Below are 19,289 nucleotides of genomic sequence, written 5' to 3'. Positions count from 1 at the left end.
GGTCTGGGGTACGGTTCAAGTGAACTCCGGTACGGTTCGCTGCTGATGTGAACACAATCATACCAAATCATGGAAGTGAATCGCTATTAATGGCGTATTATTTGATGATAATGTGTGTTTTTGTGTGTTTCACTCACTTTCCTGACGAGCGTGACTGACGTGCTGCAAGCAGAGAGCTGTATATCTCATTTCTGTTCGCCTTCAGCGTTCTTTAGAGCATTGTTATAGAGCATGAATCTAGCTGAGTTCCTTTTTATTTTTTTTATCTGTATTGCAACTCCTTCTGGACCGGTATTCATAATCAAACCTGCACATGCCCATCTGATCAACACATACAAACACATCTGGACATCATCTCTAGCTGCCTTCAAGTCCTCATGGGAAGTTCGTGCTTACGAGTTATTTACGATGCGATCGTGTCATAGGATTTTAGATGGAAAAATAACTCTCTGACTAAACCAAGAAGCTTCTTTTAGTGCCAAAGCAACAAAATGAAGAGCAAAGGATGTGCATTAGATCGGTGCATTTTATGATTCTAATGAATAGGGAATGTAGTTTGGTTGTGTGAAGATTTAAGGGTGCTTTCACACTAGCACTTTTGGTGCGCACCCGGGTTCGATTGACGTCAGAGTTCGGGTACGTTTGGATGAAGTGAACGCTGTCTTCCGAACTCGGGTGCGCACCCGCGAACCGTACCCGAGTCCACTTAAAAAGGGTGGTCTGGGGTACGGTTCAAGTGAACTCCGGTACGGTTCGCTGCTGATGTGAACACAATCGTACCAAATCATGGAAGTGAATCGCTATTAATGGCGTATTATTTGATGATAATGTGTGTTTGTGTGTGTTTCACTCACTTTCCTGACGAGCGTGACTGACGCGCTGCAAGCAGAGAGCTGTATATCTCATTTCTATTCGCCTTCAGAGTTCTTTAGAGCATTTGCATAAGGCAGACGTAAGTGCCGTTATGTACTGAAGCTTTGGAAACAACCAACGGTTCAAAAGCATAAATGTAAAATTGAAGAGAGCAATGCTACGCATTTTGCCGTCTTCTCCTGCGCCATCGTTACGAAGCAACGGGGTAAACAGCTGCTGGCTTGATGACGCAAACGAACCACGGTTCGGACCCAAATAATATAATGTGAACACAGTCCAGCGGGGGCAGGGGGAGGGGGGAGCAATCAAACTCGGGTTCGGACCAAGCAGTCGAACCAAGTGTGAAAACACCCTTAATTCACATTCACACTGCATTTTGAGCATGCAAAATATCTGGATAAAATATCTTTGGATAAAAGCGTCTGCTAAAATGACTAAATGTAAAAATATCTACAGACACGGCAAGAATTAAAATACACTGAAAAAAACAGTTTTCACTCAGAAACTGCTCAATTTCACAAACAATTACAAAGAAACTGCTAGTAACATGTTGATTTAAAAATGCAGTTTTAAAGTTGAAAAACAGGTGTAGGATTTTCTTGCAAAACATACTTCTTTTAAATTTATTATTTTAATTTTTTTTACAGTTTTCACTCTGAAATTGCTAGTAAGTTTCACAATTATAAAGAAACCGCATGTAACACACCGAATTAAACACGCAATTGTAAAGTAGAAGAATTTAAATATGTTCTTGTAAAACATACTTTGGTGTTTTTTTATAAAAATAATTCAATTAATATTCAAAAAGTAAAAATATGCAATCTACTCCAATTTACTGCAATTCTGCAGATTTAAAGTTTGCGTTTTGTTTGTTTGTTTAGTTCAGCTAAGAGGTCACGCCGGGATCCATCAAGCTTTTATTGGTCGTATGTCTTCCCGTCATACACTTGCATGAGCTTGCTTATCCTGTCTCCACGTTTGCATGCATGTGAATGGAAGTCAGTGAAACGTAAAGTGTAGTGCGATCGTCCCTTTATGCCTCGTAAGCTGGCTAAATAAATATTGTCTGAAACTTTTACATTTGAAATGGCTAGTAGCAGCTCCAACTTGCAAAGTCTCCCGACATCAGATTTCGGTTGCGCTCGTCTCGTAAGCACGATCATTTCTGCTTGATTTGAAGGCAGCATCATTCAGCATACAGGACCCTCGCTCACCGCACCCTTGACCTCCAGTAGAGCTGTCATCGAAGCACATAGGCTTTCTGAATCTCTCTCTAAAGCTGTTTCGTGATGGTGTGTTTGAGTGAATACTGTAGCAATGAACTGTTTCTTTTGACTCTTCGTTTTATTTTCGTGACCAGCAATTGTTTCCCTTTCCTTGTTATTGTAAAGCAATATAACGGTCTCCTATAATGCCTATAAGACATGAAACTCCACGCACAGTAAACAGTGCTCATAGTGTCAAATGCAGCTTTGTGAACGTGAAGCGGGTCTGAGATGGACGTGTAATGAAGAATACCCTTGTGAAAAAGAAGAAAAGATCATATAATATTAATGAAATAAAAGCCCACTTAAGTGTACTTAGAGTACACTTTCATGACTGTTTCTTAACACACTTAAGTACACTCTGCAATTTTTACTTTAAAGTACATTTTAAATCATTGTTTTAATGATGTTTGAAGAAGTGCACGTATTTTGACGTGTTGACTGACATACTAAAGCGCATGTGAAATACTGTAGAGTTATGCAATATTACATTCAATGTTGTTTTACTCAACTGCACCTTCATTCATCATTACAAATGTATAATTAAAAACATATTTAAATGCATGACTTGCAAGTTTAGTTAACCATGAATGCTTGCCAGTGCAATCAGCAATACACTTGAACCATATTTCAAAGACACTAGAAGTATTTGTGAAATTGCGTATAAAGATGTAGCCTAATTAAGTCCTACTTAAGTGGGTCAAAAACACTTCTAGTTGCATGTAATATAAATCTGAACCATTATAGACTTCATTTAAATTAACAAGCAATGTAAATGTCTGAAAACATTACATTCAGTTCACACTTACAGTAAGTATATTCTTCCAGAGTGCATTGCTGTAATAAGTACTCCTTTTAAAAGTATGCTTAAGTGTACTTCTTTTTCACAAAGGCAAGGGACGTGTGGAGACACATGGATGTTGACGATGCACGAGGGGTTTCTGTTGGCAATGAATGGTTGATGTTTTGGCATCATGTGCAGTAGGTCCAGTATGTTTTATATGGAAGCGAGCGTCGAGTTTGTGCCTGATAGCAATCGCATCCTGCCTTTGGAGCGACGCAGAGACAGAATGTCACACCTTTTACGTACTTTTAATAGTTGCTTTATGAGAAACCAGTGAAATTGTGAGTGCGTCTGGTGGTGGTTTTACTTCTTCTCTTATTGCATTCGTTTCTGAAGGTCTTTTTTAGGACATGTGAGTCGACAGGTTCCTGCGGGGTTTTAATGGTGGAGCTTGTAGCATTTTACAGTAGTATATCTTCAGACGGCCTTTTTGAGGTCGCACAGAATCACACGCTTAACACGTATCTGCTTGGTTTAGTGTCCTTTTGGTGTAATAATGAGGTAAGAGGACGTGGTCGGTTTCTTCATCCGCTGTGGGTGGTATGGAGGTCGGAGAGACGTTTTAAATTATTTTTTAGCATGCTTTCCTTTCAATAAGTATGACAGATTATTGTTGCATCTATCTTGTCAGACCCCTTCGATCCCAGAACACGCAAAGCAATAAGACTGTCAAGCGTGACAGACCCCAGATTTTGACTTTTAGAAATCTACATCATGCATGAACAGCGTAAAGCAATTCGGATCATGAAATATCATGCGATTGATCGAAAAATTGCTGAATGCATTTTCTGAGAGGTAGTTTAATTTTAGATATAACAAATACGAGTAGGACAGCGTAACTTCATCGTGCATTCTCATTCTTAAAGATTATTTAAATAATTCATCTCTTTGAATTGGGGAAAACATGCCAAATTGGTGATTTTTGGGTAAGAACGGTTATTATTTATAGTCTTTTTTTCTTTCCAAGAAATGAGAGGTGTGTAAATATAAGGTCTTTCGTTAAGGGCCTTATGTTTAGTGGCTGTTTGTAGTGAAAAGGTCACATTTGAATGGGTTCCCAGTGCCTGAATGAACCCAGAGAACATTCCTACTATCATTTATAGCATCTTTACATGCATTTACAGTTGATTTCCCTGTGGATATATTGCTATCTCTGTGAATGCATTTAATATTGGCATAAACTAAAAGAAATCTGCAGTGGTCGAAGTGGCTGAGGGCTGATATTATGCACTTTTAACGGCTATTATTTATGTTATTATTGTCATTTTTCGCCCTGCATTTTTTCCAATGAGAAAGGCAGAGAACAAATGTATTTAAACTATATTAAAGCACATGTATTTGGCCGCCGTGTGTTTAATGTTGTGGCGAGCTTGGTAGCGCGTATGCCCAGATGATGCCAGGTGGGTCACGTCCAGATGGGTATCGATATTTAGCCCATGTCCTCTTAACGTCTTCTGATAACCCTTTATGTTTCTATGAATCTTAGTCTTACAAGAAAGAGATACTTTGAATAACACTGTCAAACTAAAATGGGAGGATTGCATTGAATGTGTTTCAGTTGCACAGATTTTATTGTGCCACGAAGGACCAGGGCATCCTGTTGAAGCAGGGAGAGGAGAGGTCCAATTATTGTTGTTGTTATTATTTTTATGGTTATGATTTTGTTTTGTTTTTCTTATTTGGGAGTAATCTGGGAGTGGACATAGTTTTGCCCTGGAGCACTCATAAAGATGTGCAACCCTAAAGTAACATGGAAACTAAAGAAAGATGAGATTAATGTGCAGTAGAGTCGCTCTCTTGAGATGCAGTAAGAAGCTCGAAGCTAACATGAATAGAACATTCAGAAACCAGGGGAGGCTGTTTGCCGGACTTATCATGTGCACGGTTTTCGTTGGTTGGTTTTTCCTTTATTTTTGAGTTTTTCCATGAAAATTGAATTTCATTACTTTTTTTTTTGTTTTTGTTTTTTTGAATGAGGTGTTTATTGTGGTTAATTGTTAACTATGATGTGATTATTAAACATTAAATAAAATAAAGTGTTTAAAGCATTCTTCAGGTGTTGTGTTCGGTCTTTATATGTTGAGGCAAAAGTTTATTGTCCCCAAGTATTTATAAGCTTCACACAAAAAAAAGTTTACATTTGTTTACTGTTTTATATTGTAATATATTTTATAAATGTATAATTTTAGATTTCTCTAGATTTTACTTTGCTAATATTTAATATAACCTCAAAAACTGCACAGGTGTGACTTGATTTTTTTTGTTTTATATTTTTATTTTTAATTACTCAAGGCATTATTTTAGAAAAATACTTGATGTTCAGCCAAAAAATAAATAAAAACCTATAGAAAAGGTAAGGATAAAAAGGCAAGAACTTTTACATTTTTACTTGTATTCCACTACAGTACTTCGGTACTTGTCTTTTTGCTATGCATGAGGTGACAAACCCAAAGTGATTTATCGTGTATCTGTATTAAACCAAATATATGTATTGATCCGTTATCTTCATTGAGGAAATGCTTAAAAGTCATTCTAGGGGACGAAATGCAGTTTCTCCAGAGCCACAGTAAAGCTCATTTGGATCCATCATTATTTAACAGCAGACACAAAGATATTAATATTGAAGATGATTTTTAAACTAGTCATCAAGTCGTGAAACATTGTGCAATTATGGGATATTTTGTCAGGTGCCAATATAGACTGTATGGGTGCAAAAGAGCACCAAGTTTTTCCTCCATGATGTCCGATTCAAAAAACTATGAACCGGTTCTTTTGAACGATTCTGAGTCAGTTTCTTAGTAAGTGAATCACTGAATCTTATGTCTGTTCATAGGACAACTTGTAATTAAACATGCATATTATTAACCGTTTTTTCCCTGTTGTAAACTAACAGTAGTATTCTGAAAAAAAAATTCCAGAAAGTATGGTTATTTTTAATATTTTAGCGCAGGAGGTCAAATTATAAGAGACGCTTTACAATATGCAGTGGCATATTGTAACAGAACCTGTAACTTTACCATTTTTTTTTCAAAAGCATATATATATATATATGTGTGTGTATATATACAAAATAGTGATATTTAAGTGGCTCAAATATAATCAGAATAAATAGAGACAACATCAGTGGGGACATGGATATCTTGAATCAAGCAGCAGAGTGGAATATAGTAAGTATTTCTTAGAATTTGTCCTAATTTTGTGAACCATTCATCAGCCAGCTAATGTAATCGGTTATGCAAAAAGTGTTTGCATAGTAAAATATGCTATAATTCAAATCTACGAAATAGGGCTGGGCGATATAGCTAAAAAAAAAGATCAATGATATAATGTTTCATATCGTTCGGTATCGATAATTATTGACATTTTTTATAACCTTTTTTTAAAACAGAGCAATAGAATTTTTTTTTTAATTTAACCACTATTTTTAAATTAACCCAATTTATTGAGACAAACAACAAATATTTTTTTTAACAATCAAATACAAAATAAAAATTAAACATCTAATTTCTAATGTTTTATATGCAGATTAAATAGGTTTTATGGAAACGTTTGTCTTCCGAGGCCACTGGAGGCGCAATGAGCAAAATAATAGCACATTTTAATTGTCAACTCAAGGAAATAACTGTCTAAACATGCATTACATCTAAATTAACTTAATATAATTTCGTAAATTGCATAAACAGTTATGAACAAAACAGCATCGTGTATTTATGCATTGCTTAATGCAAAGAGCCGAATCGCCGATCACGCAGATTGCATTTAAAAACACATGAGACAGTGAAAAGGAATAAACCTCCACAAATCCGTGACGTGTTTTCTAAAAGTTTAAACTGCTTTAACTTTGCATGGCTTTCTATACATCTCTTGTGTGCAGCAGTCGTATTTGTCTAATATTTAGAATGAATAACGCAGCAGCGGCGCGTCTCGTGGGCTAGACTTACAAAACATTCAAATGCAACAACGTCACTTACATCATTATCATTGATGACGCTCCCTGATGCACACCTAACATTGCACATGCTTATTTTAAATCCGACTAATATTCATTCTTTATTCACAATCTCCTCATCACAGGCAGGCACAGCACTCATTTCAGCATGTATTCGTGTTTCTGCGTCACTCATAGCTATGGATATGCCGGTATCAAATTTTCATGTTGCGATTAATTGCTAATGCTTTTATCTCAGTATACGGTATTATCACGATGTTGAAATTTAGTTTTAAAAAAGTGCTGTATAATACAGTATAACAGGTTTAATAACTTTTTTCTTATAACATAAATAACTGAACATTTAAATGCAATACAGAAAAATGTATAAAGTTAAAAGTTTTACACAGATTAAAGTGCAAAATAACTATAAAGACCAATAGGTATCACTTTACAATAAGACCTCATTAGTTAAACTTAGTTAATGCATTAACATTCACAATCAGCAATAGCTACATTTGCTACAGAAGCTATTCATCTTTGTTTAAAAAAATACAAGTCTTAGTTCATGTTAGCTCATTAAATAACACAGTTGCAACTTTAGATTTTAACAACGTGTTATTAAATGTTGGAATACCTGAGATTAATGAATGTTCAGAAGAATTTTTCATTGGCAGTTTGTTAACTAATGAATTAACTAATGAAGCCCTAATGTAAAGTGTGACCGAACAATAAAGAATCAAAACACTTTCAAACAATATCTAGGGCATGTTGTAGTCCAGATTAAAATGTACAAAAAGTTTGAAAATAAATAGCCTATTAAGTCTAAATATGGAAGTATTTGGCGCTGTGATGAACATCATAGCAAATACACAAATCTGAATGGCTGTTTAAATCATTTAAACACGATTCAGAAACAGAAAGTAGTGCAGCTGCTGTGTTTACAGGGTTTCCGGGTTAGCGGCTGCATTTAAATGAATTATTATTATTATTATTATTTCTGCAGTTTAGCTTCATCTGCTGTCAGAGAGTGAAAGTGCGCTTTCCTCCAGAGCGTCTCTCACATGTTCCGCCGTGCGCTTCTCGTCCGCGCTTGTTTACATCAGAGTGCGCACGCGTCTTTCACGCAGCATACAGCGGTGTTGTGCATTTTGAGCAGTTGATGGGAAAAGTAATCTTAAAATGCATTCAAAATTCTGAATAATTTGTAATATATAATTATTCACGGTATTTAGAAGTGCCCACGATAACAATATCGTGCATATTCATTACTGTGATATACCGCATTACCGAATACCGGCACAAGTCTACTCATAACACGTGCCTATATCGTGCGCCATATCGAACATTTTTTCTATCATTATCGAAGAAGGTGTACCGTCGATAAATATCAATACCGTTTTATCGCCCAGGCCTAATATGAAACCCACAACCTTTGTAGAGCTTGCCCTTAGTACCATTTGACGTATTTACTCACAAACTTAATACAATTACAACATGTCTGTTTGTTTTTCAATCACACCCTTAATGCCCACTTTTGTACTTTAGATGCATGGTGAGGCTGAATGGAAGCAGAAACGGAAGAAGTTCAGAATTCAGAATTGCGGTTTTTATTGCTTCATCAGAACCAGTACATGAATGTGGTTTCACAGCAAACAAAAGCTTTATTTTGGAGGATTACTCTTCATCCTTTCCTTTCTGTAATAAGAGAGCAAAAAGAATGTAAGTATCATGGCAAGCTATGCTGTACTATATCAGAATTTTTAATTGGACAAAAAAAATTACCTTGGATCCTGAATCACGGCTCTTGGCTCTCAGCTTGTTGACCTGAGATTCAGCAATATCAGCCCTCTCTTCTGCTTCATCCAGCTCATGCTGAATCTTACGGAACTTGCCCAGACTAGAATTGGCTTGTTCTTCCTGAAAAACACAATAACAAAAACATATGGTTAAGAATAATACAGAGACAGCAATACTTACATATCTGAGTGACATTGTTTACTTACAGCCTCCTCAGCAGTTCTCTTGTAGGACTTGACCTTCAGCTGGAGTTTGTCCACCAGGTCCTGAAGACGTGCCAGATTCTTACGGTCCTCCTCAGTCTGCAAACAGAGGGTACAAAGTGACTTCATTGTCATCTATATGCTATAACTAATACAAAAAAGCATTCATTTATATATCAGAGAAAGCGACCTGGTAGGTGAGCTCCTTGATGCGCCTCTCATATTTACGAACTCCTTTCACAGACTCGCTCGCCTTTCTCTGTTCCAGCTCCACCTCATTTTCCAGCTCTCTCACCTACCCAAACCGAAAATGATCTTAAATTCATCAACTCTGAGGCCCTGAACCCAAATATTCATGATTAACACTAATCATCTTTATAAAATGTTTGAATAGATAATGCATCATAAAGAATTGAGTTTCAGAAACTAACCCTGGCTTCCAGTTTCTGGACCTGCTTCTTGCCTCCCTTCATGGCGATCTGCTCAGCTTCATCCAAACGGTGCTGCAGGTCCTTGATGGTTTGCTCCATGTTCTTCTTCATACGCTCCAGATGAGAGCTGGTGTCCTGCTCCTTCTTCAGCTCCTCTGCCATCATGGCAGCATCAGTGATAGCCTTCTTGGCTTTTTCCTCAGCATTCCTGCACTCCTGCACTGCCTCCTCAACCTCAGTCTGAAGCTGAGTATTATCTCCCTCCAGCTTCTTCTTCTGATTCAGCAGACTGGTGTTCTAAACATAGACAATATTGACATTCATATAGTTTCTAGATTATATTGTGAGGGTTGTTACTTGTGTTTGTCTAGTACAGAGCTGTCATACCTGAGAATGCAGGAGCTGGACTCTCTCGCTGATGTCCAGCAGCTCCTGCTCAGCCAGTTTCCTTCCTCTCTCAGTCTGTTCCACCAGGGATCTCAGCTCGTCCAGTTCAGCCTGCAGCAGATTGTTGCGTCTCTCCACAATGGCGATGTTCTCTTTGAGATCAACATTACTGCGCAGAGCGTCATCCAGCTGAATTTGGGAATCCTGTGAAGTACAAGATTTACAAATGAAAAGACTGCAGAACTATGTCAGATTTGACAACAAATCTGAACTGAAGATTCATCATACCTTGAGATGTCCATGAAGACCCTTGAGTTGCTTCTGGGCTTCTGAAGCCTGTCTGTTAGCCTGGCTGAGCTGAATCTCCATCTCATTGAGGTCTCCCTCCATCTTCTTCTTCAGTCTGAGAGCTTCATTCCTGCTGCGAGTCTCTGATTCCAGTGAGCTCTGCAGAGTATCAACCACTCTCTGCTGGTTCCTCTTGGCCTGCTCCATCTCTTCATCTTTCTCAGTCAGTTTACGTTCAATATCAGCCTTTACTTGATTGAACTCCAGTTGAGCTCTCAAGATCTTTCCTTCCTCATGTTCAAGTGAGCCCTTTCAATGTGAAAGAAAGATTTTAAGTCCTTTGTCCAAAATCAGCCTTGTGTGAACAAAAAAGAACGGATAATTTAGGGTTACCTCAGCCTCCTCCAAGGCTGTCTGGATCTCTGCTTTTTCCTGCTCCAGCTGCTTTCTAATTTTCTCCAACTCATGAATGCTTTTTCCTGACTCTCCAAGTTGCTCAGTGAGGTCAGAGATTTCCTCTGTTAGACATAAAAATAATTGTTAAGCCAAAGTATGATGAACATAACATATGTTAATTCCACAGGTAACCAAAATATAGTTACCTTGGAGGTTCTTGTTCTCTCTCTTCATGGTCTCAAGATGATCCAGGACCTCTTCATAGGAGTTCTTCAGTTTGAACAGTTCAGTGCTAAGAGATCTGGACTCTTTCTGGGCACTTTCTAGTTCAGTCTGGGACTCCTCATACTTCTGCTTCCACTCAGCCAAAACCTAATTAGGCATTTAATTAGGTGCTTAGTTAATTACTAATAAAATAATCAAAGTAATAAATATTAATATTTTAATTTGTTTGTATTACCTTGTCAAAGTTTCTTTGCTTCTTGTCCAGAGCAGCAGCAGCAGAATTTGATCTCTCCACATCCACCATGAGATCTTCAATCTCATTCTGCAGCCTGTGCTTGGTCTTCTCCAGTGAGGAGCATTTAGCATTGACTGCTTCCACAGCTTCTTCGGCATCTTGGAGACGCTGAGCCAATTTTTTCCTAATTGTGTCAGCAAGGAGATTTATAAGAATTGTTTAGAAATAATAATGAAAACCAAATAGTATATTTCCCGCTACTTACTTGGCTTCCTCTAGCTCCTCAGTCCTCTGAATGGCATCAGTTTCATACTTGGTTCTCCACTGAGCCACCTCAGAGTTTGCCTTGGACATACTGCGCTGCAGCTCAGCTTTGGCTTCTTGTTCCTCCTCAAACTGTTCCCTCAGCAGATCAGAATCATGACGAGCAGACTGAACTGCATGAGCCAGGGCATTCTTAGCCTAAAAGAAAAAATAGTCAGTTGCTTGGATGTGATTTCTGGTGTCCTAATGTGTAACAAAAAGGATTCAGCTTGTGGAAAAACATTATGGATTGCAAAACAAACCTTGACTTCTTCCTCTAGTTGTCTCTTGAGGTCTTCAATCTGCTGAGTGTAGGACTGCTTGCCTCTGGTCAACTGAGACACCAGGGAGTCTTTCTCCTCTAGCTGTCTGGACAGTTCACCTGAAAAGGCAAAATAGTTTGTAGTTATGACCAATTTTAACTTTTTAAACTGAAAGTTGTAAAAATTGCAATTTTTTTTGTGCCCTTACCATTCTCAGTTTGCAGTTTGGCTTTTTGCATGGTGAAGTCATTGATTGTGCGCTGGCCTTCCTCAGCCTTGGTTCTGTACTCACTCATCTGGTCTTCCAGAGTTCTGCACATTTTCTCCAGGTTGCTCTAATAAAATGTATTGAGAAAGTGAGTTATATTGATTTTACATTGCATTCTCATGTAATGTGTCTTATTTCTTGGCACTAACCTTTGACTTGACAAGCTGCTCCATGTTGGAGACCACATCATCAAGCTCTAACTTCAGTTCACTCTTCTCTTTCTCCAGCTTCTGCTTCACTCTCTGAAGGTTGTCAATCTGCTCTCCCAGATCAGCTACACTGTCGGCATGTTTCTTCCTCAGTGTAGCTGCAGTGGACTCATGTTGCAGAGTGGACTCTTCAAGGTCTCTGCGCAGTTTCTGGAACTCAGCTTCACGTTTCTTGTTCATCTCAATCTGGGCAGCGGTGGCTCCACCAGCCTCCTCCAGCCTCTCGCTGATCTCCTCCAGTTCTCTGGACAGATCAGCTCTCTGTTTCTCAACTTTGGCACGAGCAGCTCTCTCAGCCTCCAGCTCTTCTTCCAGCTCTTCAATACGAGCCTGGAAATTGAGAAAAAAAAGGTTTTAATCGAAATCATAATACATTTAAATGGTTATTTTTATATGATTCATCCTTGTTTGGTTTAAACATACCTGCAGCTCCTTCAGTTTCTTCTGGAGCTGGGCACCAAGGGCTTGTTCATCCTCAATTTTACTATTGAGCTGGCCGATTTCAAAGTCCTTCCTTTAAGGTGATATCAGACATTTTGAGTAATTTTATTCTTTTTTTTCCCTCAAATTTGTATCTTAATTGTTTGACTTTGTTCTTACTTCTTCAGCTTCTCCTCCAGTTGCTGTTTATCATTTTCCAAGTCCATAATGCTCTCCTGAGTCAATTTTAAATCACCCTCCAGCTTTCTCTTTGCCCTCTCAAGATCCATACGCAGCTTCTTTTCTTGCTCCAAGGATCCCTCAAGCTTATTATAATATAACATATTATTTAATATACATTGTTTTGTAAAACATATCACACATCATACATATTTAAGATGTTTAGAGTAGATTTTGTTGTACTCACATCATCCACTTGTTGCTCCAGCTTGGCTTTGGCTTTGGTGAGAGTGTTGACTTTGTCTTCCTCACTCTGGAGGTCATCTAGTGTTTGCTGATGGGCCTCCTGCAGAGCTTTCTTCTCCTTGGTCAACTTAGCAATGATTTCATCAAGTGCTGACATTTCCTCTGTGAGATTTTTAACCTAAGCAAAGGGCATTAGATCAGAAAACACTCAAAGAATGTGTAATACTGAAAAACTACAGGAGGTTTAACAGCTAACCTTGTTTTCAGTGGCATGTTTCTCTTTCTCCACTTTGGCCAGAGTGAGTTCAAGATCATCAATGTCCTTCTTGAGCTCAGAACATTCATCTTCCAACTTTCGTTTCTTTGCAACCAACTCAGCATTCATTTCCTCTTCATCCTCTAGCCTCTCAGTCAGCTCTTTGACTTTGGCCTCAAACTGGATCTTGCTCTTGATCAGACCTTCACATCTTTCCTCAGCATCTGCAAGATTGTCTTGCTCCTATCAGAGTGGGGGGAAACAATCATGAGCAATTTAGATTTTTTGACTTGTGAAAAGCAGTTGTATTTCCACATGGACTTACAGACTGCACAGAAAGCTGCAGGTCATTCTTCTCTTGGAGAAGAGAAACCATCTTTTCCTCAAGCTCCTTTCTGCGGGCTTCAGATTTGGCATAAGCCTCCTTTAGCTTGGTGAATTCTTCCTTCATGTTGGCCATCTCTTTCTCAGTCTCAGCAGATTTCAGCAGAGGCTTGATCTTGAAGTAGAGCTTCATCCAGGGCCAATTCTTGACACCCATGAAGGCACGTACGTTCCACTGGATCACAAGCAAGGAATCTCTGCAATATAATGATGCACTTGAATATCTTAAAACAACTTAATATTATTGATCTCAAATTTGAGAAACTGCTTACTAACCTGCGGTCAACAATCTTCTGGAACTCAATTCTTGAGAGAATACCGCGAGCTCTTGCTTGAATACCAGTAATGATGAGAGCAAGACGGTCATCTCTAAACTCTTCAAGTGTACCCAGAAGACCAGCCTTGAAGAACACCTTTACAAAATATAAATACATATTTATTTCATGTTTTTTTTTCTCTCTTTTCTTCTGCATTATGTTAATTTTTATTGGATATTAAAAGATACATTTTGTTAGAATTGTAATACCTTAGTATGTCCTAACTTGTACTGGCTGTGGTCAATGTCCAGCGAGCCGAGCAGTTTCTCAGCTGCTTTCTTGTTGTCAATGAACTGTCCCTCAGGAATGGCAGATGGGTTCAAAATACGGTATCTGGCAAGAGGTACAAAAGTAACAAAGTTTTACCACCTGTGGATTAAAATTGTAATTTTAACACACATTTTAGTGTCTCTTTTAGGTTTTTTACCTCTGCTTGAAATCTCCATACTGGATCCTGTTGGGGAATCCCTTTCTGCAGATTCTGATGCCCTCCAGCACACCGTTACAGCGCAGCTGGTGCATGACCAGAGGATTCTCCATCGCCCCAGGAGTCTTAGTCTCATTTGGAATCAGGCAGCGCACAAAGTGAGGGTGAGTTGACCTCAAGTTGGTCATCAGCTTGTTCAGGTTCTCCTGTGATTGAAAAACAAACCATAACATTGTGTAATGTACAGTATGCAATTTTGTACAATTTTGAACTTTTTGTTTTGATCATTTATTTTAATAATCCTTACCCTATGGAGGGCTGACACCGTCTGGAAAGATGATCCCTTCTTTTTGCCACCTTTACCTCCCTTGGAATCTTGGGCTAAAACCAACCGGTGATGGAAGAGAAAATGTTTTAGCTTATGTCATTCTGGCACATTACAGTTCAAATACTGAATACTCTATATTGAATATCAGTATACACCTGAGTCAGCCCCAGAATATCCAGCAAACAGGAACGACAACAGCTTCACAGTAGACTTTTGGAAGAGTCCGACCACAGTCTCATTGAGAGGATCCTTGTTCTTCACCAGCCAGTTAGAAATGTTGTAGTCAACAGTGCCAGCATAGTGAACCAGGGAGAAATGAGCCTCTGGTTTACCCTTGACAATCCTGGGCTTCTGGAAAGTAGGATTCTTACCCAAGTGGTTATCATAAAGCTTAGCTTTGAATGTTGCATCACTGGCTTTAGGAAACATGCACTCCTCTTCAAGAATGGACATGATACCCATGGGCTGCAGAGATAAAAATATAGTGTAAATTGAATATGAAATAGTGAGAACACACAAAATAACTATTTCCACGCATAAACCCACCTTCTCAATTAACTCAATACAAGCCGCTAAGTCCATGCCAAAGTCAATGAACACCCATTCAATACCCTCCTTCTTGTATTCCTCTTGCTCCAACACAAACATGTGATGGTTGAAGAACTGCTGCAACTTCTCATTAGTGAAGTTGATGCACAGCTGCTCAAAGGTGTTGTACTGCAGGTGGAATATATTGTATAATCACAATGGTGAATTAGGTTGCACTGCTTGTTATATTTATTTTAGAATAACAACAATCAGTTAATGTCAGCTTACATCAAAGATCTCAAATCCAGCAATGTCCAGCACACCAATGAAGTACTGACGAGGCTGTTTGGTGTCCAGGGATTGGTTGATTCTCACAACCATCCAGAGGAACATCTTCTCATACACTGACTTTGCCAGAGCACCAATAGAGTAGTATACCTGAAAAGAGTTGATGAACATTAAAAATTGATTCAAATATTGCTTCTTTTTTTCTCTTTTCCTTTTTTTTTGTTGCTGTAACGTGATTGCCAAGATCTACATTTTACATTATATTAAGTTTCTTCACCTGCTGGACATTCTGTCCCTTGGTGACCCACTCATTTCCTACTTTGACTCTTGGGTGGCACAAACCCTTGATGAGATCAGCGGAGTTCAGACCCATCAGATATGCAATTTTGTCAATATCTTGTGAAGAAGAAAAGATTCTTTTTAAATCTAGAACTATTTATCAAAAAGTCACCAGTGGCGGAGTGGTAATGATTGTACAACATCACTTACCTTCAGTCCCATCAGCCTCTGCCTGTTCCTCTCTTTGCTTCTGTTTGAACTTCATGTTGCCATGGTGCATGATGGCACCAGTCATCTTGTAGATGCCTGTCTTTTCATCTGTAGTGAAGCCCAGCACATCAAAGGCCTCCTGCCATTTAAAAACAGCATGACAAGTCAATAACATAGGTCTTCTGATATTATACCTTTTGTGGCACTATACAGCGGTTCTAATTTATGTATATTTTATTTGATAAATTAGGGATATGTTACTAACGTCAGTGGCCATTAGCTCTTCAGCATCATCAATAGAAGCCACTTGTGTCTCTCCTTGGGAAATGTAGGCATAGTCATAGGGGTTGTTGGTGATGAGCAGCATCTCTAAGGAGAAATTGGGAACATAGATCAGAAAAGACTCATCTAATGAGAAACATTAATGTTAATGAATATGACGGGTAATTTTACCCAGCAGTTCTGGTTTCTTCTGAGACAGGATCTGGTAGAAGATGTGGTAATCTCTCTCAGCCTTGAGCTGATAAGTGACACGAGACTTCTCCAGCAGATCTAAAGTTGGAAAATTCACAAAATGATTGCCGTGTTCAATGTATTTGTATGTATTATAGTTTTCCAATCATAACCGTGATTAAAATAAAGCATACTCACAAGTTTCAATATCTGCAGAAGACAGTTTTCCACTTACACCAAAGTGAATTCGGATGAATTTACCCTGTTCAGTTAGAAATAATAAACAATTAATAATCACATAATTGTTAATAATAATTATTTGCTTTATAAACTATTTGGAGACAATACGTTCTCCATTATGAGGTGGGACTTACGAATCGGGAAGAGTTGTCATTTCTGATGGTCTTAGCATTGCCAAAGGCCTCCAGAGCAGGGTTAGCTTGGATGATTTGATCCTCCAGAGTACCCTATAAACAAATACAATAACACAATAACATTTTAAAGTGAAGTGGTAATCATAGTTTTATTTTAGTACAGGTAATTTTGTGGCTATTTGTACCTTCTTCTCAGAAGCTGCATCCTTTTTCCCAGTTACAGCGGCAATGCTGGCAAAGTACTGGATGACTCTTTTGGTGTTCACAGTCTTTCCAGCGCCGGATTCTCCGCTGTGGATTAAAAACGATAGACGTTTTTATCATTTAAACACATTAAGTACAAGTACAGTAAGTTTAAACTCACAAAAAAAAGAGAGAGAGAAACTGAAATGACTTACGTGATCAGGACAGACTGGTTCTCTCTGTCTGTTGGGTGAAATTCACAAAAAAATATATATGTATAATAATATTTTTTGTCATTTTGTTTTGTTGAGTAGATGCGATAGAGTTCTAACCTGACAGCATGTACTGGTAGGCGTTGTCAGAGATAGAGAAGATGTGAGGAGGAGCTTCAGTCTTCTTCTTTCCTCTGTAGGCTTTGACCACAGAGGAATCGTACACTGGCAGCCACTTGTAGGGGTTGACAGTGACACAGAACAGCCCTGAATAGGTCTGTAAAGTGACAGAGGAATAAGTTCAGTACAATTATACATGCAAGTAATTGCAGTAGATTCATTTAAACTCTATGTTCATCACTCACGTAGATCATCCAGGCTGCGTAACGCTCTTTGAGGTTAAACAGCACAGCGGGCTCGTGCAGGAAGGTGAACATCGCCATGTCCTCAATTTTATCATACTTTGGCGGGTTCTGAGGATGAACATCAACCTCCTTCACAGTTACTGTCTGTTGAACAGAGAAAATTATAGCTTTACATGAGTCTTTCAATTTGAATATTAAAAGGGGCCTCACCATTTCTGTAGATAATCCACATTGCTACTAAAAATTACGTTTAATTTTTTCAGCTTTTTATGAAGAAATTGTGAGTGATACCTGCCTTAGCAAATCTAACTATTTTAAGATCCTTATAACCAGAGCATCCTTACCTTTCCAAATTCAGTGTTAACAGTGATTTTTTCACCGTCTCTACTGGTGATGGAGGCTTTGACGTACTCGACCTCAGGGTCGGGCACAAAGCATTCCTTCTTCATGTCGAAGAGCCGAGTCTGGGCCTCCAGACGCTCCTTGTCTGACTTACGCAGGAAGGAAGCAGCAGGTCCAAACTCTGCCATGAGGGCGTCACCCATTCTGAAACCTAGAAGTAAACAGCCTTATAAATATAATGTCCTCCTTTGACAAAACTGCACAGAATCACTGACAACACGTAACTGGCGTCACAGTTACACAAATGCATTTCAGTACAGCAGATATATTTTTCAGGTAGCTGCAAAACTTCTCACCTTGTGTTTGTCAAGCTCTGTAACCTGTAACTGCAGAGTTGGTGTTACTCTAAGGACGAAATAAAAGACTCGTTAGTGTTTGAGAACAAAGATGTTATTCTGATCATTAACTTAAACTAAACTTGTAATGGATATATCTTTTTGTGTCAGCTCTGGAAGCAGTGTTTGGGAGGTCCAGGAGATGTTCCTTGGTCTTTGCTCTTACCTTGGGTTGTCCTGTGTGTTGTGTCTCTCCAGAGTTAATGCTACCTTTTTAAAGGGAGTCACTGATCCCAAAATGGTGGTACGTCGTGGATGCCCCACCCTGGTCCAGCTAAATAAACCTTCAAATGATTGAATGGCATAGGATGTTCACCAGCGTTTGACATATATGGTATGATGTAACAATAGGCTTCAAGGAGGAAGGACAAAAGAACACCCATGTTGCTTTAAAGATTCATCAACACCATCCTAATCAGGAACTCCTTTTACGACGCTGTCTCAGGTCAAAAAGAACAACAGTAGTCTATTTTAGATCCCTTCCTCGTACAGCAGGACACCTCTTGACATCTGAGAAATGTGAACCTGTCATGGTATGTTACAAGAATTTTTATTGTCTTGCTCAGCCTCTCCATTGTTGTTTTTTCTCATAAAGACAAGCTTTGCAAAGAGCTAACATGATTAATCCAATTAATATTAAAGCTTGATGCACTGGCAGAGATTTTAAAAGTTTGTTCAAGTGGTCACCAGTGACAAAAAGAAGTTATTCTCTTATGTAAGACGTTACTCAATGCCATTTATTTAAAGTACCACTGTCAGCTCAAGACTAATCACCTTTTTGTCAAAGTAGCGTCTGCACACATTTGGTGAGATATCAGGTTGTTCTTTTGCACACATTGTAGACGTTTCAATATGAACATTGATTGAGACAGTCATATTAGCTATGTAAAGAGGAAATAAACGTGACAAATAATTGAAGTGTGTTTATTGATGGAGGTGATGGACAGCCAACAGCTGGCCTTTTGTGCCGTAGCGCAAGGTCAGCATAGGCCTACTGCTCCATTGTCATAGCCTGTACCACTGGACCTCAACCTCATGCACTTGTTGACGTCCCATTGTTTTTCTCTATCCTTGAGGACAAAGATAACCGTACTGCATTTTTCTCAGCTTCTTTAGTCACTGCTGAGGGTCTCAGACAGCTGTAGATGGGGACCTCTGCAGTGTGAGAGGCTCCAGCAGCTGCT

At 38.7% G+C, this 19,289-nt stretch overlaps 1 protein-coding gene across 1 annotated transcript; it reads right to left on the bottom strand.

Moving 5' to 3' along the window:
• Window positions 1-8,518: 8,518 nt before the first annotated feature.
• Window positions 8,519-17,921, bottom strand: LOC107560368 (myosin-7-like). The gene is made up of 37 exons (XM_016244528.1): window positions 17,713-17,921; window positions 17,369-17,512; window positions 17,124-17,280; window positions 17,007-17,034; window positions 16,794-16,899; window positions 16,609-16,701; window positions 16,433-16,496; window positions 16,235-16,333; window positions 16,047-16,150; window positions 15,782-15,920; window positions 15,566-15,688; window positions 15,293-15,438; window positions 15,023-15,193; window positions 14,632-14,941; window positions 14,456-14,529; window positions 14,149-14,354; window positions 13,931-14,054; window positions 13,681-13,817; window positions 13,346-13,601; window positions 13,021-13,263; window positions 12,766-12,942; window positions 12,519-12,664; window positions 12,342-12,432; window positions 11,859-12,248; window positions 11,650-11,776; window positions 11,442-11,560; window positions 11,141-11,337; window positions 10,876-11,059; window positions 10,622-10,787; window positions 10,413-10,537; window positions 10,020-10,328; window positions 9,732-9,935; window positions 9,345-9,641; window positions 9,104-9,208; window positions 8,917-9,012; window positions 8,696-8,830; window positions 8,519-8,608 (listed from the first exon to the last, which is right to left on the bottom strand). Exons 1-37 carry the CDS (start codon window positions 17,911-17,913, stop codon window positions 8,588-8,590), a joined length of 5,814 nt encoding a protein of 1,937 aa, XP_016100014.1. The 5' UTR covers window positions 17,914-17,921; the 3' UTR covers window positions 8,519-8,587.
• Between the last annotated feature and the right edge of the window lie 1,368 nt (window positions 17,922-19,289).

Source organism: Sinocyclocheilus grahami, unplaced genomic scaffold (genome assembly GCF_001515645.1).
Source record: "Sinocyclocheilus grahami isolate Dianchi unplaced genomic scaffold, SAMN03320097.WGS_v1.1 scaffold721.1, whole genome shotgun sequence".
In the NCBI taxonomy this organism is placed as follows: Eukaryota; Metazoa; Chordata; class Actinopteri; order Cypriniformes; family Cyprinidae; genus Sinocyclocheilus; species Sinocyclocheilus grahami.
The sequence above is the reverse complement of the archived record's forward strand: the minus strand, read 5'-3'. Positions and strand labels throughout refer to the sequence as shown.

Bases quoted from the DNA above. Each gene is read 5' to 3' on its own strand.
- LOC107560368 (XM_016244528.1), bottom strand. From the start codon at position 17,913: ATGGGTGACGCCCTCATGGCAGAGTTTGGACCTGCTGCTTCCTTCCTG. The intron at 12,943-13,020 runs GTTAGCTGTTAA...CCCTTTGCTTAG, and splicing joins AACATGCCACTGAAAACAAG to GTTAAAAATCTCACAGAGGA. The intron at 9,936-10,019 runs GTATGATGAATC...TGTACTTCACAG, and splicing joins GTCTTCATGGACATCTCAAG to GATTCCCAAATTCAGCTGGA.